This window comes from Topomyia yanbarensis, chromosome 3 (genome assembly GCF_030247195.1).
Source record: "Topomyia yanbarensis strain Yona2022 chromosome 3, ASM3024719v1, whole genome shotgun sequence".
In the NCBI taxonomy this organism is placed as follows: Eukaryota; Metazoa; Arthropoda; class Insecta; order Diptera; family Culicidae; genus Topomyia; species Topomyia yanbarensis.
Window position 1 is genome coordinate 292,523,746 of NC_080672.1, and position 25,556 is coordinate 292,549,301.

At 34.6% G+C, this 25,556-nt stretch overlaps 1 protein-coding gene across 11 annotated transcripts in view; it reads right to left on the bottom strand.

Annotated features, from left to right (window-relative positions):
* LOC131691135 (cAMP-dependent protein kinase type II regulatory subunit) overlaps window positions 1-25,556 on the bottom strand; it is a 348,167-nt gene that overhangs the window by 38,993 nt on the left and 283,618 nt on the right. For 7 of the 11 annotated variants that reach the window (XR_009305723.1, XM_058977317.1, XM_058977315.1 and 4 more), the window contains one exon: window positions 5,090-5,271. Coding sequence is in view for 10 of the 11 variants with exons in the window: in XM_058977317.1 (XP_058833300.1) it covers window positions 5,090-5,271 (182 nt within the window). In the remaining variant the exon portion in view is untranslated. Of the gene's footprint in view, window positions 1-5,089; window positions 5,272-19,277; window positions 20,020-25,556 lie in introns of those variants that run through there. The other 4 variants (XM_058977321.1, XM_058977322.1, XM_058977320.1 and 1 more) reach the window with 4 other exon arrangements.

A 25,556-nucleotide genomic window follows, 5' to 3' on the forward strand; every position in this document is an offset into this window, starting at 1 on the left:
TCAAATATTGAACCAGCGTGCGGTGTAGCGATGTTCATTTGCTCGTTAGAGCTCTGTGTGCGAAACGAGAGCGCTTTTTAATTTTCCAACACGCTTCGCAGTTGTACCATACGTTCACAGCTGTCGGTCGAACGCTTGTTTTCTTGGGTAGTCTAACCAGATGTTTCTGCACTTGGGACATATTAGTTATAAGCACGAATGGATTTGGTTGGTTCAACGAAAGTAATGAACCATCTTTCTGCTTCGTAGAAATTGTTTGTTCTTTGCATTTACACATTGAAAACATGTCTACTGAAAATGTAAAATGGACATAATGGACTTCATCCGAATCGTTTCACGTTCTATTGCAATAATGTTAAAAATCTCTTTCTTACAACATTTTGTGAGAAAAATTATTTTTTTGGAATTGCATATGGAACATTTAAATTTCTCTCCTGTTTGGTAGAATTAATAGATGATTTCAAACAGGTTAATAAATGTTTCAACTTATCTTATACAGAAGAAGGAATAATTCTTGGTGTAAAAATAAGATTCTACTTTGGAGGTTAATTCGAATCATAACATGACTTATGAGTATTCAATAATGCCTTTAGACATGGTTGTTGAAATTTAAGTTGAGAAATCTTTTTCAATACGAAGTAAGTGGTTGGCTATACGGATGTTATATATCTTTTTTACTTTTTTCTGCGGGACTCTCTTGAATTAGGTATTCCACAAGATGTTTGTTTGATAATTCACCGATGGGTTTTGACAACAAATTTGTTTTGCTCAACTCCTGCGATTAGAAAAACCCGTCCGCCGAACATCTTTCGTTGGTACTATTCGTTCGATGTTAGAATCGTCGATTTTGAGGGATTTTGTGGTATTGAACAGGTTGACGGTGGAACCACGCGTCGCCTCTGTACATATGTTCAGCTATGTATAGAAAGCCAACAATCCGGATACGTAATTGCATTACTGCAGGGAAGCTACATATCAAATGATATGAAAAATCAATGATAATGGTAATGTCCAGTCAGTGCCCTGACTAAAATATTGCAATTGTACCTGGAAAAATGCAACAAATTTTTTGACATTTTCGGAATCACATCCAAAAGTCTTTGTTTGAACGCAAGTTTGCGAGCTACACCAATGGTTGAAATGCTCGGTTGCATCCCAAGAGTGAGTCTTGTGCTTCATCCAACTTATCGATAGTGGAAGAGCTGGTTCTGGACCAACGAAGTCAGTCGCAGCGCCCGCCCTAGCCAATTAGTCCGTTCCGTCCCATTTATTCCCAGTATCAGAATGACCGGGTACCCATAAAAGTTAAATGCTATTTGAAATGCGAAGTTCTTCGTTCTGACATGCGATTACTAATTTCGATCTCGAATCTGCCGAGCTAAGTGTTTTTATGTCAGCGCAAAAATAAATTATTTTGCCGCAAATTCCCTGTTGAAGAGCCCATTATAAGCCACACAGAATCGCGAAGAGGTCTTCTTGGAATACGGTACAGTATATACCATCCCCAGTAACCATTTGGAGCCACAGTCCTGTGTGGTTAGTTGCACGATTTATAGGGTTACTGTTCCAGAGCCCCGTAACCTTAAGATGATATGCACAAGAAAGTGTTTCTTGTTTCTGAAACACATATAGTGATTTTATGTTCAAGAGTGCGTTTAGAGCAGCAGTAGGTGTTGTCGTGAACGCACCAGTCATCGCCATTAAGACCGTCTGCTGATGTTGGTTTAACTTTGATTGGATTGACACAACTTCTCACTTCGACCACCACACAAGGCATCCGTATGAAAGTACTTGGGTTTAAGTCCTCAAGATTTGCCGAAAGACCGTCTACATTGACCAAAGCTCATGTAAGCTTTCTTGATTCTTAAATTGATGTGAGCTGACCAATTAAGTTTTGAGTCAAGAATTACCCTAACGTACTTAAGGATCTGCGACAACAATTTCAGAGTCAAAGGACTGCAACGGACGAGCTTCAGTTGTAATCCTCCTAAAAAGCACCATAGATGTTTTATTTGGTATTGATGCAAATCCTGGTGATCATTATATGATCATCATCAGCGAAACCATATATCGGAAACCCGAGCTCATTAGGTTCTACCAATAAACCAAGCCGACAAGGTTCCACGAAAGTGGTGACAGAACACCACCTTGAGGACATCCGCAGACACTCAATTCACTTATCACTACTTGACCTAACGATGAGTACAGATGTCGGTTACTAAGCATTGTGTGTATCCAGGTCGTGATATATAAAAATAATCCAAGACCTCGATTCACCGAACACCGAAACGTTCGTTTAAGAATTTTCGCAGATTTTTGTTTCAACAATTCATAACTCTTTATAGAATTGACCAATTTCGTGCTTTGTACGTCAAAAGAACCATATTTTTCTTGTTCATTATAATGGAGGCTGGAGCACCATGTTCCAAAACTCCGAAGTTATTCCGGATTGTATTGAACTTGTACTGTACTTGCTTCGTCACCCGTGTCCGTATAATATTGTATTGGGTTATCCACGCAGGTATGGCTAAAAATTTGAGACAGAAAAGTCTCTTCTTGGATCTAATTTGATTTTGGATAGTAGCTTATACATTTGTTCAATGAATCAAACTTTTTTTGTACGCTGATATTTTATGTTGCTTACGAATAAAAAGATGAGAATGTCTTATGCCTACTGAAGAAGAGGGTCACTGGGAGCAGCACTCCATTGGGCTTTGCCCAACTCCATAAATAAAACAATGAATAAATTCAGATTTTGTGCAGCATATCATATCATAGCACACTCATACACACATTCAAGTTACATCATATTATAAATGATATCTGGGAAGGGGTTGGGGCATCAGGATATTATACGAATTGAGCCTGGGTCACTTGAAACTTCAGAAGGTTCGATATGAGTTTGACGCACCTTTCTCAAAACAAATCAGGTGGGTTAAGCTTGTAAAACGAAATTGTTTAGCTCTTGACTGGATATCATTGTTGGAAGGAACTCCTTCTTCCCGCGGTTTGCGCGTAAGTGTCTCTGCTGATGGGTCCGCCCAATCCCCTTTACTTTCTCGCATACACTGGAAAATCCTTGAGCTGGTGGTGGTTTTGAAACACATCACCTAGTGAAATTTCCGTACTTCTACAAAGTTTTTTTAGAAAATAAAAATTCTTCCAGAAATTGTAGCTGAAGTCAATTAAAAATTATGGAATTTTTTTTCGAATAATCCAGTTGATTTCTCCTTATTATCGGATTATGGATAATCGAATCATTTTCTACGGATAATCAAGTTACGGATAATCGAGCCACCGGAAAATCGAATTTGGCCTGTATGTGCAGTGAAGATACCGAAGTCAGTTGCTCGTCGAAATTGGATCTATCAGTGTAGAACACGTTGCGGTGTTCGATTTTTCTAAATATATTAAAACTACTGGGGATTACTTCCGGGCGTGTATGATACGAAATTCCATTCTTTCGTTGATTTATCTCATCATCATCAACGAAATCAAATAAGCAATTGTTATGATTGATCCCAAAATTAATTTCTCGGCTGAAAAAAGCCCTCCTGCGCTTAGAAACTCATCATACGGCGGCCGGCGGGTCAATATCTTCACCAACAATATCGTTGTTTGGTACAGTCTGATCAGCTCTCGTGGGTGGACGGTGGACACTCTACCATGGTCCTATATTACTCGAAAAAAGTTGATCCTTTGTTATTTCTGTTTCAGATACCTAATGAGACATACCCAGGTTCCTTTAGAATCGTACCATATCCCAAGATTTTCAAATGTGGCCTATGTTAAGCCAAAGAGGACCAAGCGCCATTTGGAAGTACCTTCATTAAAATCGCTGTCGCAGCTAATGTAGCACTATAAACACCTACATCAATTTATTTCTGAGAACTGAAATAGTAATCGATAGCAAATAAGTACCCTCAAACTTTCTATGATAATGGTAAATAATCGAAAAATTATTTTTTTTTCATTAAAAATACCAGGAAAAAATTATGGCGCTCAGTTCGCTTTGGCTTAACGCAGGTCATGTAGAAACCTGAGCAATAGTCAATACACGCTTGGAAAAACCGAAAATTACATATGACATTAACAATATTGCGACATATTTGTCTATTTCATAATAGAATTTTACAAGTTTTGACATGTAAAACAATATTGTGTTTCTTTTGATGTAAAACTGGGCTGAAGAAACTGGAAAATTGTGAACGACACATATTTTTACTTGTTCTTGAATGTAAATTCAAGTAAATTGTGCCGCTTCTTTTATATTACATCTTGCGAGATTTAAATATTTTTAAGTGTGCACACTTAAAAATATTTACATCTCGCAAGATGCACATAAAAGGAGTGTCACAATTCACTAGAATTTACATTCAAGAACATGTAAAAACGCATATATAAATTCACAATTTTCCATCTCCATTCAACCGAGTTCTACATCAAAAGGGACACACTATTTTATTTCACATGTCATAAAAAGTAAAATTCCATTATAAACAGCAAAATACGTCACAATGTTGGTTACGGCAAATGTAATTTTCTTTTTTCCTAAGTTACATGGGAAATATATGGATTTTTAATACGCTTTACATGATAAATTAAAAGTAAGTTTTATTCCAAGGGAACCCCGTTCGCAATGTTATCAGAAACTCATCATGGTAATTGAATATGTAATAAAATGCCTTAAATTTTACAAGCTAATATTTTGTATAAATCAAAACAATTCAGTCATAGAACTATTGTTAGTTCCGGATTCTAACTGAACCATATTTTTGTGGACAAACTAATAATACCAAACAATTCAAATATAAAGTAAAGCCAAGGCACCACAAACTCTTTGCGGATGTTTGCCTTTTGTTTCAATAGATTTCGCAGTCGATTCTTTGCGTGCAGGACAATTGCGTGGCTAGTGATACGATCCTACTGACAATGAGAATCCCTTTTGGTCAAGATTCGAATGTGCTACGGCTGTCGATAAAACCAACGCCACAACCTCTAAACCATCGCAGCAGGTCTTATAATTAAAATACACCTACACCAACATTAATTTGATTGTCCTAAGCCTTTAACAAGTCAAGTCACTTACCTGTTCATTGTCGAGTGATCGGAACAGAAGGATATTTTTGACCGAATCACACAACCGAGTTCTCTGATCATCTGTCTTGGGGAATATCGCTCTCGCGCCGTCGTCATCGTCGTCATTTTCTGGATCGTACGTTTCCGCAAATACCGATTTCCTGCGCGAGGCGTACCGATTTACTAGAGGTTCTGAAATAGATGGAGAAAATATAAAAAAATTAAATAATTGCATTTGTTAGTATACAACATAACGGTTGATCATGCCAGCAGTTTATGGAAAAACTTCGACGTTTACATAATTAGTGCTCATTTGAACGATGCAAATAAATGTGGCACTGCGACGAATTGTATTTATGTGTAGGCACAGTCATTTAACCCTTTCATGCCCAACTTTTTTCTCGTGCATGAAGGGTTTCAAAACTATTCTTCCTTGAAAACGATGAGATCAAGAAACACGAAAAGTCTTTTTTCATAAAGATAGGTGCTTCCCTTGCAGTGCTAGAAGCAGCTCAATTTTACCTTCCAATGCTCAATACAATTCTACAAGAATATTTACAATAGTCCAATTGCATTGAAAACGTAGCCAAAGACAGTCTAAATTGATAAATTATATCAGTTTACAAAATTATTGCACAATAACGAAGACATATGAAAAATTCATTTTCCGTCGTCAACATAAACTGTCCCTGGCAGCACTGTCTCGTTGGAATCCAATCAGAGTAATTGCAATAACTTCAGTTCTTGGGTTGATCCTTGTAACTGTTAATGCTCAAATGAAAGGCATTAGTCTATTTATTAACCTTACTTGATTTTGCGAGCGAATCTTGCCTCAATCAAAAGTTATAGCTGTTTAAAAACGTTGTTGTCCACAAACAACATGGGCATGAATGGGTTAATATGACATATATCGAAACACATAGTATTGTTTTTTTATTGCAATTATCACAGCACGACAAAAAACAACTTCAGTATGCTGAAACGGCAATTTGTTTTTAGGAAGTAAAACGAAATATAGCATTGCTCTCCGGCAGGAAAGTAGGTATGTTCTGTAATCGAATTCACAAAGATCACACGAATAATACTCAGCACGCTGAATGGTACGAACCATTTTTGCACCAGGCAAGACATTTCTATTAATTTAAATAGTGGGTAGAGTTGTTCTAATTTTACAAAAATCTGAAAATTTATATTTAATGGTTCGAGATAGAGTTTATTTTAAATAATTTTACCGAAGACAGTAGAGCACTATGTTTTTCACATTTCTTTTTATAATAAATGGCAGTTTTGATTTTTCGTTAAGATGGCTTTAGAAAAATTTGTCACTGCAAACCTAATTTGTTGCTTCTCTAAAATTAAAAAATTGTAAGCGTTTCTTTGAAATAGACTATGTTTTGCATGAATATTGCAAGATATAATTTTTTTTTTTTTTGATGATGATGAAAGCATGATATTTCAGATGACACAAAGCGTATTTAATATTTAGTGCTTTAATCGAAGAGTGTTCCTATAACTTTAAAACGAAAATTGTTTAGTAATTGGTGTAACAGGCGGTCAGCTTTTTTCGCCCGCGTTCGTTATCACCTATTGTTATAAGGTGATTCATCAACAGTGCTATCTTTAGAAATGAGCCCCTTTGGTTATGCAACTATTATTCCTCCTCTTTATTTAATGTAAATAGTTAGTACTCTTCATTTTGTTATTTCCAAAATTGCACATATTTTGTCGTATGTAATTTGAAATGTTCATTGATTTGTTGTCATAGTAAGGGAATATGTATCCGCCACTCGACCTGATATTTCTTTGGACTGAGCAAGCTATTTTTGTTTGTTTGTTTAGTGACTATTTGACCAACCAGGAAGTTAATCCATAGCAGATTAAATATGCGTGAGGTGACAACGCCGGTGGTTGAGTGGTAAGCGTGGCTGCCACTCATTCCAGTCGGCCTGGGTTCAATTCCAGCCGAAGTCGTTGGGATTTTTCTGAGGTGAAAAAATCTGTGCCCACGACTTCCTTCGGAAGGGAAGTAAAGCTGTTGGTCCCCGATCCATGAGTTGATGGATCGATATCTAGTCCAGATAGTGGAGTCACCTTCTGGCGTCGGTAAAGAAGAACTAAAATCCAACTTCTACACTTACTAACAAATATCATCCTCCTCCCGTGATACTTGTGGAGTGCGCACATAGCAAAAGCAAGTATCGGACTAACCATTCCTTCCCTTTTCTTCCGCGACCTACGTTCGGGCCTGACCGGCGTCGGTATTGATCAATAACACTTTAGGATTACCAGGAGTTGCACATTGAAAGATGCTTCGCTACTCCCAAGTATAACTATCTACTTTGGTCGCACAAACTCAAGCTCACAGCAGATTAAATATGCATAGGGAATATGCATGGTCTTGTCTGAGTGGAATGATGACTGTTGAATCGTGTATGAGGGTTGATAATTGACAATACGCGAAAAGGATCGAAAGCCTGTTACCAATTTTCGGCTTGGTAAATGATGTTCATTATAATAATGCTTCTCATTAGATTGAGTACTTACATTTACTTTTGAGCTGTACATACACTATATTATTGATTCTTACAAAACAAATGGTTCATGCACGCTATTAATCATTGCGACAAAATCAGGGGCCTCTTCTTTATTTCTTGTATCTTTTGCATTTTCCGCCTTTGCCACCAATCTTGTACTAGTAATTAGCATAAAAACACACGTGCATTTGATGCGACGAGGCCGACGAAATTAGTCGGAGCGACACTAGCAGAAGGTGAAATATATTCCCGTGTTGGTATTTATGTGGAAGGCAGTGAAGTTAATTTGCAGTGTGTCATTTTCTGATCGTGCTACAGGACTCGGTCGTACGAAACGCATTGATGATATGCGTAAGTTCGAGTACTTCTGTAGAGATCTAAATATATCTGAACACTTTCTTCCGATCATACTCAGCTTAGTTTTCAGATTTGAATTCAGAACGCATTCGGTCTATCATTGTTTTCATGTGACATCCACTTCCACAGCCTTCGAAACAGTAGATCCTCGCGGCAATTAAAAATATATACAAGGATTATAAAACAAACTAAATACTTATTGTATTTCCATTTCTTGCACCATCGAGAAAAAAGTGGTTATGGAAAAGAGCTGCTTTCTATTCACATCAAATTTAATCCCTCCTTTCTACGATGGGCACCCAGCTGCACAAAGAGGCGGAAACTGTAAAACAAAACAGTTTTATGCAAAAGAAAATTTCTCCAGTGACGTCGACAGGATCCCACTGTGAGGGAAAATAGAAACCGTGGAGACTGTGGTTTAGTATTGGTTTTACAAACGAGAAATATCGTATGCTGATTAGTATAAGTTATAATACATTTTCTTCCAATTATTTACCCAATTATAGATGGGTCATTCCACGTGAAGTAATCAAAAAAGATGCAAACTTGAAATCGATCTTTACGGATTTGAATCAGCTTGGGAAGTAATGTTCATCAGTTAAGGGGTTACACCACCGTAGAATTTTTAAAACATCGTTTTTTTTTTATTTATTAGTCTAAAATGTGCTTTAGGATGCTAAAAATGATATCCCAAAACATGGAAGACGAATGCCAAAAGATCTTGACTCCTACGGTAGCAGACAAAGGTAACCTTTTACCGTAGTGTCGCCGGTAAACTCTAAACTTGCTCATATGACCCTCCCACGCTTTTCTAAACATTCTCCCTTGAACTCCTTACTCTCCCTTGAGTACCATGGCTCTTAATATTGAAAAATATACTTCACCTTCCAGTTCCTTGCTAATTAAATGCCGTAATAACAGTTGACAAATTGACTCAGTTCCTTGCTAATTAAATGCCGTAACAACAGTTAACAAATATTGTTAACAAAAAATGGTAAAAATGGAAGACGAAAATAATACATAAATATTCAAATTTTCAATTCTGCTGCAACGCCTCTTATATACCTAGTATACCTAGTGTGTACTGAAAACTTTGACCGCGTTTCTCTCGAAACCACTTTTTGGAGCTGCCCTGAAACGTAACTCGAACAACTGATTTTTGATCGCTTTGAAATTTTCACAGTATATTCGAAATTGATTTTTTCAGCGACGTACGTAGGATTTTATTTTTTATTGCTTTTTTTAAATTAACAATTTTTTATCGATTTTTATGACATTCGGTGTTTTTTCACTAAAAAGTGCGCGCTTTCGCGAAAAATCAAAATATTAAAAAAATCAGAAAAACTTAAGTTTTTGACTCTAGGTCAAAAAATACGGGAGATAGTTTTCCGGCAGTAGGCCTCTTCTGAAAAAACGCGTTTGGGGGAAAAGGCTGCACAGCCGCCATCTTGTGGCGGAAGTACTCGAAAACAATATTTTTTGTGATTCATTACTTATGAGCATGAGCATGATTTTATTTATTTTTATTTACGTGACTTTAAAATTTTTCATTCGTCACGTAACATGACCGTACAATTCGTAGTTGCTACTCCGCGATTTACCAAAACAAGCGAAATTGCACAGATAATCAACGAATGGGGCTTGGGAGTAGCTATGCATCCTCAATGTGCACGTTTCGAAAGCTCTATACTTGGAAATGCCAATAACGGCGCCGGCCACGTCCTTACAGTCATCGGGGAAGGAAAGGAATGTTAGTGTAACAAACGTTGTTATGGAGACTGTGTATACCTCTGCATCTCCACGTTTGCCACGGGAAGGAGTTTTTGTTACTAGGATGGGGTAAAGAGTTGCACAAATCTGGATTCACCTTGATAAGTGATACGGTTTTTGCCACTCTCAGAAGTGTTATCATGCGTTTATTGCTCTGGGCAGCCGGCTGCCGAGAATTTATGATAGAGTTATCGTTTGTTGAATTAATTTGGCAATAATCGATTTGTAAAAAACATCTTCAGCTCCGGACTGCCGATAGTCGGGAGTGTTTTTTATGTTTAATTGAATCAAGCGGATTGTGATTTTATTATTCCTTGTTTCCGGCGAAACACGACATTCCAGAAACAAAACAATACAATATAATGAAAAGCGATTACCTTTAGTGTCTCGAGACATTTGTCGAAATAGATATGCTAATACCTATGTAATTTAAGATTTAGTAATAGAGCTATTATTTGTCGTCTATAAAATTTGGTATTTATATAGCAAAAAGAATGACAATTATATATTGGTTTCACCGCCGAAATACCTGAAACGACTAGCTTTGCATATCGAATATACAACCACTGACGCTAATTTTTACGTTAATTACTAGACAATCGGAACGAAAAGGAACTAACCTGTCACCTTATACGTTAATAATCAAGCTATAATATTTTTATACTCATGAAGAAATATGATTAACATGACAATCAATACTATAGTGCATGTACTTTTTCAAAGCATATGAAAGTACTCAATAAATTGAGAACAATTAATTTAATTGACTTAATGGACTAAAAGTAAGCCAATGAATATGACAATAAAACATGTTCTTCGTTTTGATATGACTGCCAAAAATTGGTAACTGGTTTTCGATTCTTCTCACGAACTGTCAATTCTCAATCCTCATACATGAATAAGCAGTCATCATTTCACTCAGACAAGACCATGCGTATTCCCACGCATGTTAAATGCCCAGTGGTTTCCTAGTTGGCCAAATAAGCACTAAACAAAGAAATTAGTTTGCTCAGTCCAAAGAAATGTCTGCACGATTGGCATCAATCGGCGAATACGTGCTCCGTTACAATGCCATCAAATCAAATAACACTTAAATTACATACGATATGTGCAACTCAGAATATAATAAAACGAAGACTATTTAATTAAATTAATTAAAATTGAAAAAAAAATATTTGTATTACCTAGGTAGTTCGTTTTCAAAGATAGCACTGTTGATGAATCGCTTTATAAAATAGGTGATAAGGAACGCGGACGAAAATAGCTGACCACCGCCTATTTTTGTGATCCATTACTTATGTTATAAAATCCATTTAACAAGATTTCGATTAATCGAAATTGCGTCCCGAAAAATAAAGATTTCGATGAATCGAAATCTTTATTGCGTCAAGAAAAATTCCCGAAATATGCCTATTTTTTCGTGTTCTACAGTGGTGAAACCCCTTAATATATAAAAATTCAAACATGTTTGTGTCAATTGAACCACCCCTCGGGCCATGGGAGCCCTTTCGTTTCTTGCAGTATGCATGTTTTAATTTTGAAAATTTTAATGCCATGGTGTTTCTTAGATATTTTTACATAAAAACACTTATAATTTCAATATAATTTGAGCCAATCCCCAGAAACACCGTTTTGAAGGGTTTTCCCGTATAAAACTCCGCTTTTATTGGCCAATATTCAAAAAATCTTCAAATTGTCATAAAACTCAAAGAGTTCTGCAAGAGGCAAACCAAAAAAGTAGTTTTTCATCATTTCTCGTCCACTTCACGATAAATTATGTGAAAACTCAGTATACTTTAGTTGATATTTTACCGTTGCTGCAATTTTATATGAGAAATAGAGTTTTTTGCTTCAAAACTCATCTGTATCTGGCTCATATTATATTGAGGTTATAAAAGTCTTTATGTTGAAATGTCTAAAGAACACGATGGCATTGGATTTGTCAAAATGCAAATTTATGTATTGTGATAATCATGAACTTTTTTATTTTTAACTAGAAAAATATCATAATTGGCAGCACTGTGTAATATTTTTTTTGGCTATTCGTCAAAAAGGGCGGTGCTTCCATGGCCCGAGGGTGGTTCAAAGAACACAAAAATTTGGATTTTTATATATTGATAGATTAACAATATTCTATCATTGCTAAACTTACGGGAGAATCAATTTGAAGAATAATGGAACAATAGCTCACTCATTGTATCTATTCCCCTCATTTTCCTAGCTGCGCCACTGAACTGAACCTACTAGTCGCATACGACCAGAAGAATTGTGATAAGTGGTTCAACCAGCGATGAATGGCACAGAAGTGTAGAATTGGATAGGAATGGTGTCTTAAGCTCCTGCCGAGAAGTCAACTGTTACAAGTTGTAACAAACAAAAGACAAGAACTATGGAACAGAAAATGGGTGTTTTCGAGAAAATAAACTAGACATTCATTGCTACATGTGATAACATACCAAGTATTTTTTCTCGGCGTTATATTAGATGTATAACACCTCGGTAATCTTTTACCTAATTGAAAATCCTTTCGACATTAATCAATGCCCATTTCAGAAGAAAACAAGGTAATGTACATATGTGTGTCTCTAAATCCAGTTTCGTAGAGTGATACGGGGCAAACGAGCCGAATGATAATATATTTGCACAGTTTTCAACATAATGACTGTGGAAAACAAAGGCCATACAATGTACAATATTAGAAAGACTAACAAACTCATGTTGACAGAAGAATTAGGTGTTTAGTGTGATAATCGATAAAAAGTTGTCCGCCTTATGCAAAACTGTCTGATATTCTACGGAATTCCCTATATAAATGGAGTAATTATACGTAGAACGGCTATAGAGTACATGAACTAGCCAAATTTCTTGATCATTAGCGGCGATTCCGTCCTGAGTAATAATTTAACTCCACTCGCGTTCTTGCCCCGCTATAGCCGTACGGATTGCCAGTGGAACGGATAGCCATATTCCGAATAAGGATTTACATACATTTACTTTGTGTAAGGTAATTAATTACTACCCAAATGATATGTGATTCGAGAAGTGTCACACTCAATCTTTTCAAAAGATCTATGAACGGCTTGCCGCAACCTGTCATACCCACAGCATCAAATAACATATCAATTATCATAGAGGCAATTACAGCACGACTATTTCAGACTAATAAGGAACCAGATCCTCCGGTTATGATGTTTTGATTTACCTTCGAGTTTTTTTTTCTACGCTACTTTACAACGGCGAAGGCTTACATCGATTGAATCGATGGCGGTCGACTGCTTGAACAGAGCCTGTGTCGAGCTGATAGAACTCAAGTAACATCAGTAGTGGTCAAAACACCTCCCTTTCAGGCATGCATCAGCTACCCGGTGTGTTGTATCAATTAATCGCAGTTACAACAGATGTAAATAGCGCAGCTTGATGACAATTAATTGCTTGTGTGAAATTACACAAACCTTCCTGCATGTATGAACGAACTAGGATGATGGGCGGTCAGCAACATAAATAGCAATATTCAATTAGACTAAAATCTGTCTGCCTTCAACATTGCATTGAGACATGGGATATTAATTGTAGCTTAGATGGATCTAGTCACGGTCAAGTGCTTGGTTTTGGGGAAGGATTATCAACAATTAAAAGGAAATAAGCTTTTCGCAGCATTATGATGGTTTGTTTGTCGTAGTGTACTGAGAACATAATAAAAATTTAGTCGTGTTTTTAAAACAAGGTTTTCTCGAGTGGGTGATTGAAAGATATACTAATGTCAGCTGATATATTTTTTGTACTTTTAATTTGTAATCATCCTTTTTGAGAATTTTTGCATGTTTGAAAAACACCTATCTCAGACATCGCTGTTTGATGAAAATCGGCTCTAATTAACTTAATATGAATGTAGCCTAAAAAGAATATACTTTAACCAACATTAAATAGTTCAATTCTTATCTGAACTCAACCTTTCCACATTTATATGATGAGTAACAGCAGCAACAGTAGGCGATTCATTGCTTCAGAAACAAGTTGTTTATTAGTCAAACAGTTTTGTATCAATCTTTTCGATGCGATCAGTGTGTAAACAGCTGCCGTAGATATAAAATACACACGGTGGCATCGCTTTGCGGCTGATAGTAGGAGAATGTTCCCTACTGATAATATAGACTATAAGATATCGATCTACAAGTTTTTTCAATGGTTTTAGATGACTGCATCAATATAAATTGGTAAGGGATTTTTTGTTAAAACTGATAGTTATCACTATAAACTTCAAGCGACAGTTTTGATTCTTGGCGACTGCTGAAAAGTCAAAGGCCTTTGAAAAAATGTTGTACTTTTACGTACCACAACTTTCACAACGCCCCTCCATTCACATAAACTTGCATCTAAGAACATGTAAAAAATTAGTCGTTCACAATTCTCCAGCATGTTCAACCGAATTTTACTTTAGAAGAAATATAATACTCTTGAGGACCGAACACAGAATTGTTCCCGTGATCCGCGAAAAGGACTTTACAACTGTCCTGACACCAAACAAATCGCTAACTGTTCGCGATAAAACAAAGATTCATAAAAGTAGAAAGTTTCTAGAAGAACAGCCCCGATGTGTATACAGAACACTCGTCAAAGTACCCGAACAATGTATTTTAATGGACGATGAAACCTATTTAAAATTTAATACCAGTTCACTGTCAGAGGTCCACAATTTTGTAATACTGTGCTAGGGGAAGAGACTCCAGATGAACATTCAGTAACAAGTTTGTCGTGTGGCAGGCGATTTGCTCATGTGGCAACAACAGTTCATCGTTATACATAATGGACACAATCAATAGCATTCAGTCCGATTTCTCATCGTGCTGCTTTCAGAACATTCAATCAAATTTACCCGTGTGCCGCTTTGTCTGCTTCCAAAAGCAAAAACAGATTCGTCCTACCTGGTATGTGCAATGTAAACAAACAATGAGTGACAATTAAAAGCAAGTGAATATCCCGATACGGTCAAACTGTGTTACTGTTAACTTCTGTCCGGTAAGACCATCAATTTGTGAAGTGGAAAATGTTGAAGATAAACATGAAGATCAGCGTAGCAGAAGTTAATACTATGCAATCCCATAATCTACATCATGAGCTACTGATTATGTTCAAAAACTTTAGTAAATCAGAATCATTTACTTCGCAGAACAGCTTTAAATACGTACTCGGATGTAGCGGCATTTAATAAAGATAATGACAGTATTGAAGTAAAGCTACATGACCCAGCACCGTGTGCTAATCATGTCATGTGCTCATGTCAAAATACGGAGAAGTGGATAGCGTCGAGAAAAATACTTGGAGGAACTTCTTCCCAGGACTTCGCAACGGTGTTTGTGAATCCTATCCTCTTCTACCTGACCATCCAATGCATCAGTCCAAGCTATTGCATATACTCAGCGAACATTGATCACGCACCCAGTGCAGATTCCCACGTGCACATACTGTGATCAATCGGTACACAACGTAAACCCTTGCGTAGAGGCTGCTAAGAAAATTACATCTGTTACGACCATCTCTAACGTATCCAATGATGCGAGATTGCGGAGTTTTAAATTGCCGAATTTCTTAAGAAACCAATATTGACTAGAACCTGGAATATCAAATTCTGTTATATTATATTACTAATTATAATATATAATGGGTGACACTGGGGTACAGTCCGGCTCGATTTTGGCTCTTTGCACTGTTTTTTGTCCGACATCTCTAGGGGAGAGTGAGGACACTTGATCCTTGGGAATATTTAATTCTCTGGCCATATCTCATAATCTATACACAAAAAATTATCACAATATAAAAAGAAAATGAAATATTTTGTCGTTTATGGTGTTTAAAAACAAATATAATGTATTACATTTGGGTTGGAAAAATTGTATAATATTTCGGAAAATATGTAATCAAATCCATCTGGAAGATCTTTTCACAATTTTTTTGAGCGGCTGTATGAGATCGTCGAATTAATTATATATGAATATTTTCAAGTACGATTACTAAGGGTTTTTGTCTAGAAAAACACGTTTTTCGAATAAAAAAATCACAAAACCTGTACAAAAAATTGAATTTTGACCACAACATGTATCTGAGTAGTCTTGATCCCTATCATTAGATCTCCCAAACACTTTATAAATGTATAGAAATAGAAAAAACATCATTTTCATAAAGTGCCTGGCACCATTAATTGATATAAAAAGTTTTTCCGTTAACAAATTATGGTACAAGTTAATGAAGGTTGGAAAAGCCAGTTAGACTGCACTGATTTACCGCAAATACTTATCTTGACTTTCTACTGTGTTTAATGTTTATTGTGTATCTAAAAAAGTGGTCTTATTAATTAATTTGTCAGAAGAGGTGATTAGCTGAACTTATGTGTTTATTAGTCATAGTGTGCTTTGTTTCTTTAGCACTATTAGGCAGGGTATTAAAGTACAACACGTTTATACAAAAACTTCGTTTGGGAATGATTTTTAAAACTGTTTTTATTGTTGACAGGACATAGTATTCGAATTTACACATTATTCATAACTTTTAAAATTGAAATGATTACGAAATCGCGAGTTTTGCAATTAAAATTTTTATTTCATCGGAAAGTTATAAGAAAAACCCAAAGTGGGATCAAATGTATCCACTCTAGCCTAATGGAAAGGATTTACGTGTGAAAGTGCTCGCCACTGATGCAGATACTTAATATAAGCGACCCGACTTAATCATCTGACATTGAGATGAGACATTTCTCACACATATAACTACTGGATCATTCATTAGTTTGCAGAACTCTTTCAAAGTAGCCACCTAACTAGCAACGGGATGAACACAGTTTCGAGTTCTGCATGAAAAATAACTTCGCTTAAGCTAAATAAATCATAGAAAAAAATATTACAGCAAAACAAATGATAAAAAGTAAACCAAATAAGCTCAGTTCATTAAATGAAAAAATAGACAATATAAAGGTAAAAAATAAATATAATAAATTAAATTGATTCAAACTATAAAATTGGATGAAATAAATAAAAGGAATAACTAAATGGAATGAATAAAATTAGTAAAGGAACAAAATGTATGAACTGGAAAACACGAAAAATGAAGGAAAAGAACAAAACGAATTAAATACTTGAAATAGATAAAATAAATGAAATGAATAAAATAAATAAATGGATGAAATAAATAAAATAAAGTAAATAAAATAAATAAAATAAATAAAACACATAATATGAGTAATATGGATAAAAGAATTGCAATGAAAAATTAGGGGATGTTAAAAAATTTATAAAAACTCGTAGTACAAAACGATGTGTCAATTAATAATTTGGATGAAATGAATAAAATGAATGAATGAAAACAATAGTCAAACTATTAAAACGAAGAAACTACATAATATGCATGAACTGGAAAACTTGAAAAAATGCATAAAATGAAAACAGTTACTAAAGTGAGTTAAATGAATGGTATGAATAATACGCATAAAATTAATTAGCTGATCAGAATGAATTTAAAGAATGGAACGAATGAAATAGATAAAACGAACTCAAATAAACAAAGTGAATAAAAAGAATGTGGAATGAAATATATAATTAAAATGAAATAATCATATACTTGTTAATTAAATGTTTAAAATTAATAAAATAAACAAAATGAAATAAATGAATGATAAACACGAGTTCTAAAATGAAATTTTTGAAAAATGATTTAAATGAGTTACACGAATAAAACAAATTGAACAAATTTGAGAATTTTTCGGAAGGCTTTGAAATATTTGTGAAAATCCTATGGTTTGAAAAATGGCTACAAAATATACAATGCACTTTCTAGTGTCTTATCTTTTTTGTTTTTACAATTTCGTTTTCGTTTTTATTTTCTTAAGATTTTCTGGTGTCATACTTCATTGAAAGACCTTAATTAGTTATTATGAAACTGGAACGTTTATTTTAGATTTCCAAGATGTCTTTTCGATCATAAATATCCGAACAAAAGATTTTTGTTGAGAATAGAATTTTCAGGTCCAGTATTTTAACGCGATTAAAAATAGTAAACTTTTGCACCAGAATTTTTATGAATATGAATTGTATGAGTATTTTATGAATATGAATTGTATGAGAAATCTGTAACCTCACTACTAGGTGGATTACTTGGCGATCTATGTACTCATATACCATCTAACATCTACCTCACGGCTTAACGGAATGTCTTATTCAAGGGGTAAATACATCAACTCTTGAAAAACAAATACTTTGAGGCGAACGTTCACGTTATTTTGTCTTTGAAGTGAAGTAAAGTGATGCATATTAATTTTTGAGAAACAGTTCATTCATTACTGAGTAGATTCATAAAATGTTTGCGGAGTCGCATTCCTCGAATCCACGTAGATGTGTTTTCATATCACGATATTCAAAATCCATTTGGTTTTACCCCTAATATTATGTTCACACTACAGAGTTAAAACATGTTGTAATAAGAAAACAACAAGAAAAACAACAAGAAAAACGTCACATGTCGTAGTGTGAACGTTACATAAAATACCAGTTAAGCAATATATATTGAATGCTTAAATCATGTCACAAATCATGTGACAAAATCACACTTTCATATCTCAGAATGTAAAGAACATATACAAAAACAAAAATAATAGCGTTTAATGGTCACGTTAGGCCCTACATTTGAAACTAGTTTCGTTAAGATCGGTTCAGTCATCGCTGAGATAATATGACATTAGTGTACACTGTACTTACATACAGACACACACACATGCTAATATTGTTCCAATTTGTCGAGCTGAGTCGATTGATATATGACATACGGCCCTCCGGGCCTCGGAAAAAGTTTTCAATTTTTTAATGAAACCTATACATTTTTTTGTAAGAAATGTAAAAAAATAAGCACCTCGCGAAGACTCGGTCTTATAGAACAAAACTTGAAATCAACGACCGCGGTACTGGGTCGGGCAGCGCTTTTTCGTCAACTTCACTGATGAGTTCAAGAATAGACACAATGTTTCCTTTGTTCACGAGACAATGCATACTAGATCGAGAGACTTAGCCACTTTGGTCGTTTGTCGCTCTGACTCGGGCATAATTAGAAAATAGACTGATGTGTTGAACTTCAAATAAAGATAAGAATGATGCTTAACGTTCACAGCTTTCGTTTAATCTCTATAGATTTTCGTTAAGAGGATGTTTCCGAAAATCCATGGAGTTGAAATATTATTTTTGGGAAGAACGGAACAATTTTAGTAGTGTCAATTGGTGACTAATATCTTGGTAACTAATCTCGGACTAATGTTGGATCATCGTCGAAGCAATGTTGCACAAATGTCAGATCAATATTGTATCCAATTGCGGGCATTCAATATCAGTCACTGATGCATTGAATTGAATGTTTAGTATTTCACATGTTTTAGTACACTTATACCTACTGATATTAAGTTGCACAAAAGTGAAGTAAAACCGTAAATTCAATAGTCGTAAAAACTACATTCACAAAAATAAATCCCAGTAGTTCCCATAACAAAAAACAAAACTAGCTTACCATTTACTGAGGACAATACGTCGAAATTTGGCATCGATGTCTGCACTGCCATTGCCGATTCCAGTTATCCTTATATTGCTGTTAGTTGTACTATTGTTTTTTATTCGAACACTACATTAGTACTGAGCGCGATGACGGTGGTTCCTTTTTTATTTATTTTAGATGAGTATTTCACATGTGAAGTGTTTACTGACGTACTGATGTCGGTGACGAAATGATGTGTGTTGGTGGTACTATGCAGCGGTGAGCGCTAATGTATATATTTACGACGAAAACGTGACGAAAACAAAACCACAATCACAGAATTATTTGTTTTACTTATTGATTGGCTCTAATTGAAACCACTTGGGACAGTCGATTCCTCAGAAATCGATGGCTTGTGATTCTACAATCACGTTTACCAGCGAATTTTAAAGATCGACTTGCGTTTCTTCCAGTTCAAAGTGCTAAAGTATTATAAACTGTGCATCCATCACTGAAGGTAGTTAGATTCAGCGATTATGATGTTTTATTCGCTTCCATAACCTCAAATGAGCAGTTACACTTAGTTTAACACTGGGCGATTATCCAACAGCAAATTATCACCGCGCAACGGCCCATTCAACGAATTATATTTGCTCCACTTACTAGTATCGTTTAGCACCGAAATGATATAGCTATTTGGAGAGTCGTTAACCAAACAAAATGACATTTGATAAAATGAAGTAAAACACGACTATCGCTACACTAATAGGTTCAACGCACCGGTGCGGCCGGGCCGGTCACATCACTACCGTTCGGATGATTTTATCCAATTAATCGCTGGACATAGTTTTCATCACCGTCGAAGCCTGGGTTGTGAAAGCTAGCTAACCGAAATATAGAAATAGCTCTGGTCGTTGATAGTTGCCCCTTGCCCTATGTACATACATAGGTATTGAAACATAAACAATAATCGATAAAATCTTTGAAGCATGTGTGCTTTTAATAGCGTCAGAGAAGCCGCTGCTCACCGATTTTGTTGAGGGACTATTCAAGATAAACGTCCTTCGATTTTGGGAAAGTATGATCAAAATAGAGGGAAACAATAATCAATTTGAAGACGTTTTTCCTATTTCCGTAATTTAGTATTGTTTGCAGCTCCTGCAAAATTTAGATCAATCGTATCGTTGGTTGTAGAGATATTGGGTTCATCATAGACACAATTATTTTTTTCAACCTCTAAAACATTTTCTCTTGGTTTGTGTGAGGCTCCTACTATATAGTTGAAGATCCGACTTAATCCAATTACCAGTGGGACGAAACATTTTTTATATCACATTTTTTTCTTTTATTAAGGGGGGCGTCTGGTGTAAAGTGCTCAAACAGAAAGTTATTTTGTTTTACGATTTTGAAGGCAAGGCAACAATGGATTTTTTCTGTAATGTTAAGATTTATTTATACATTCATCGTGCACGAAAAAAATATTTTCAGACACGCAGAGCTGCACCTACGAGCGTTATAAAATTAGACGTCCAACCATTTCCACGGCGAGGAGCGCCGATAATTTTTTTAATAATTTTTGATAAAATTATCTGACATAGGAAACACAATACGATTTGCAAAGATTAGACTTTTAGTTACTCGTTGAACCAAAGAAAATAGAAAAAAGTTCGAGTTTCGGAAAATTGCTTCATGAAAACCAAAATATCTCATATTTAAGTGTTAAATTCGCTTACTTTGCTTCAAAATAATAGAACACTGAATAAAATAATAAATTTATTTTATTCAGTGTTCTGCGGTTCATAGACAGGCTACACATATATCTTTGATTCGCCGCTGGTTTCAAGCGATGTTTCAGTGTCGATACACAGTATAACAAAATCGTTGATCCATTGTATGTAGTATGTGCATTGCACATTGTACAAATATTACTGAATTTGTAATCTACGTTTCCACCATTGTTTTGAACATAATTAGCCATGGAATCGTAGTTTGGACAAATGAGAAAGGCACAATTGCACTACTAGGTGCACTAAAACATGTTTTAGAATATTATTTCAAAGTCTATTGTCGTTTGATAATTAGCATCTCATTTCAGTAAGTTTTTTCTTGATTTTTCTTGACTTCAGACACCGCTTACTTGAAACCATGGTTTTCAAAATGGTGAAAGTGATTACGAAAAAGCTAGTGACCCGTTTTTTTAAATTTAGGCATAGAAACTGCTCTAGATAGACTACGGACATAAAAAACAAATCAGTTTGTAGATCATTTTTGACTCAAAAATTATCGATTTTTTTCATGAAATACCAAATGTTTGCAAAGATCGTAGTCTATCTTCGATAAAACACTCTCTCGAGTCAAAAATGTTTGATATAAAATCAGTTCAGATTAGAATTGAGGCTAGGATCACTTGGCACTCCTTATACAGGAACATGGCATCTTTTATGACCAGAACACGTTGTGTACTTATAAAAATTAAACAGACTATTACCCAACCAGAAACAACGGTTAAACATTAATGCCACAAAGGAAGCAGACTTGAAGGAGTATGATTTCATGACCAAAGTCCGAAAAGCATGTCAAAACAGTAATCGGTGATCTTATTTAATACTTACAGTTAATAATATAGTCAGCCTATTTCGTCATCTCGCACAGAGAAAAAAACAAAAAAATTGATGCATCTATCAGAAAGGCGTCGTGACAATCAATTCTACATACCACTTTGGTACTAATTTACTGAACAAACTATATAATATAGTGCCAGGAGTAAAATGAATGAGCCGCAGAAAATAGTAGTGCCGGTACCACGGGCACACACAATCTCGATAGAAGTTAAGTACACCCTTATTCAACTTACAGTGGCCGTTACTAAATGCAAAAGGTGAGCTTAATCTCAAGGAAGTGATCTACATACAGCTACCTCACCAGAACTGCTCGTTAAATTAGACCAACCAGCACTGCTCACTAAATTAGATAACGATAGCGCCTAGTACCTCCAAACCAACCCCCAACCCCACTAATAAAGAAGAAAGATAACGAATATATAGTAGCGACCCGTAATAACCATAACAAAAAGAATATCCAACCGTGAACAGCAGGAAAGTAGGTACAAAGAAGCGAGAGAAGGCAGACTGTATGTTAAGTTTCAGTGGACATCACTGAAAATATTTTTTCTGTAGGAAAAGGATCTCAGACATCCAGCAACAGCATGTATCTACAAGATTCAACGGATAGAATACATTTTAAAAGATTTTTTATCTTTTCAATACAGTAAAACCATGTCCCACAGCTCAGTCAAGCTGTCTCGAAGTCAACGAATTGAGACGTATCAAGTAAAGTAATAATATAAAAAAGAAAACTCAGCTATGCAAAATATCAACTTCTAAACAGAGTCTATAACCTATCTTTACAAAAATGTAATATGATATTTCTTTTTACTTTTAAACGACATTGATTTAGCTAGATATTACTGAGTAGAGAAAGTTATGAAAACTTACAGCCATAGTAGAGGAATTCCACGAAGATCCGTCCGAAAATAATTAAAATCCTGATCGACCATCTTGGATTCCTATAAAACTTTACATATTTCATCGGCATGGAAGACTAAACATTTTCCACAATTAGTAAATTTGACTCAAGAGCATTTTTTTTAAAAGGGCGTAAACATTTCTACGTGCATTAATTTCAATTTTTTTTTGTTCGATTACTGTATTTTATACAGCAAAATTTTCTGAGGACGAGTTTGAGAGAATGAATATTTATGTGCGAAAAGAATATACACTGCAAAAAATTTTGTGTCATTTTTCACCAAAACAAAAATTTGCGTTAAAAATTTAAATTGTAAAAAACCCATTTTTTCAAATTTTTTATATTTTGTCAATAAAAATCTCAAGAGAAAAGAAACATTTTGAATGTGGTTGTATGATGGAGAACTTATCGGTAAAAAAGTTTTTCTAACAATAACTTTATACGTGTTTTTAAATTTCATGCTAATTGGCATACAAAACTGTAATTTTATTACAGAATATAATTCTAACTCTCATTTTAAATCAAAATGTATTTAACAAAAATCTTCCAAAATGCGATAGTTTTCAAGATATTTGGAATTTTGTTCCAACAAAAACAGTTAATTCGTGTAATTCTGCCCTTTTTAAAAATTATTCGCGTTACCTAATTATGAAATGTCAAAAATCTAATGTTTATCGTTTTAAAGACGAAAAAGAAACTTTTTCAGTGTATTTGGATCATGGGGCAGCTTTCAATACATTTTTTTCCTAACAACAACTTTTAACATATTTTTATAATTCTTTCTGTTTGCAGTCAAAAATACAATTTTCTTTTTGAATATGATTCCAAACGCTATTTTAAATTAAAATGCTAATAACAAAATTTTTCTGAAATGTAGTAGTTCTCGAGATATTTCTAATTTTGTTTTACCAACATAATTCTTTTGTTTTATTACGACCTTTTCAGAAGTTATACGCAGTTTTCCATCTACAATAATAACTTTTTCAAAGGGCCCTTAGCATTTCCTGTAACTTTTTCTTTGGCATCAAGGTGATATTGTAAACTATTTGAAAGCTATACGAAAACAATGAGAATACTATTCAACCATAGGGTCTTATGATTAAACTAAATAGTTCGATCATATTTTGGTTGTTTTCGTATAGCTCTCAAATGGTTTACAATATCACCTTGATGTCAAAGAGCAAGTTACAGGAAATGGGCTTTTTAAAAACTTATTATTGTTGATGGAGAAACGCGAAAGAACAAAAGAATTGTGTTGTTAATACGAAATTTGAAATATCTCGAGAACTACTACATTTCAGATTTTTTTTGTTATGAGCATTTTGATTTAAAATGGCGTTTAAAATCATATTCAAAAAGAAAATTGTTTTTTTACTGCAAGTAGTATGAATTACAAAAATATGTCAAAAGTTGTTGTTAGGAAATTTTTTTTATTGAAAGCTTATCCATGATCCAAATACACTGAAAAAGTTTCTTTTACGTCTTTAAAACGATAAACATTAGATTTTTGACATTTTATGATGGGATAACGCGAATAACTTTTAAAAAGGGCATAATCACACGAATTAATTGTTTTTGTTGGAACAAAATTCCAAATATCTCGAAAACTATCGCATTTTGGAATATTTTTGTTAAATACATTTTGATTTAAAATGAGAGTTAGAATTATATTCTGTAATAAAATTAGTTTTGTAGGCCAATTAGCATGCAATTTAAAAACATGTATAAAGTTATTGTAAGAAAAACTTTTTTACCGATAAGTTCTCCATCATACATCATTCAAAATGTTTCTTTTCTCTTGAGGTTTTCATTGAAAATTTTTAAAAAATTGGAAAAATGGGTTTTCTTGCAATTTAAATTTTAAACGCATTTTTGTTTTTGTGAAAAATTACACTTTTTTTCATTGTATATTTTTTCGCACATAAATATTCATTCTCTCAAACTCGTCCTCAGAAAGTTTTGCTGTATAAAATACAGTAATCGAACAAAATAATTTTTTTTAAATTAATGCACTACAAATGTTTACGTCCTTTTGAAAAATTACTCTTGTATCAAGATATTGCAATTGTCAGAGAAAATATTGGAGATTCATAAACCGAGCACAACTTCAAAGTTTCGTTGGAATCGACGATGGTCATATTTTGTGGTCGGCCGGTTTCTCATGGAATCCCTCATTACTCAAGGGAGAGCAAGAATGTGAAATATATGGATCGGAAAACTAGAAGTAGCAGGGTCATTACAAACAGGCTTAAAATCTTTTGTCTTCCACTCGCAGGAGTCGAGCTTAGGCAACGTTACTACCAATCGCTCAAGTCTACCAGAATGTCTCTCAAAAGAAAATAATGGATATAATTATATAATATAATATAAAATAATGGATATAATTATATAAATTTAAATTCAAGCAAATTACGTACCCAACTAAATAAAAAATAAAAAAAAACCGTTTTAATCCACCTAGTGGTGCAATTGTGCCTTTCTCATTTATCCAAACTACGATTCCATGGCTAGTTATGTTTAATATAATGGTGGAAATGTCTATTACATATTCAGTGCGATTTACACATACGTACAATGAATCGAAAGTAGCTCAAGTTCGTGAGTTGCTATGTGTCGACGCTGAAATACTTGAAACCAGCGGCAGATCCAGGATGAGTATTGGGCGGTTAGGGCCCCGTCAAAAATTTGTTAAGAAATTTTAAACTAGTTTCTCAACTCAAAATCATTCCAAGCCAAATTTTTCCCTGGTTTTTCAGACCCACTAGGAAAATTTATTCTGGAGGAACTAGA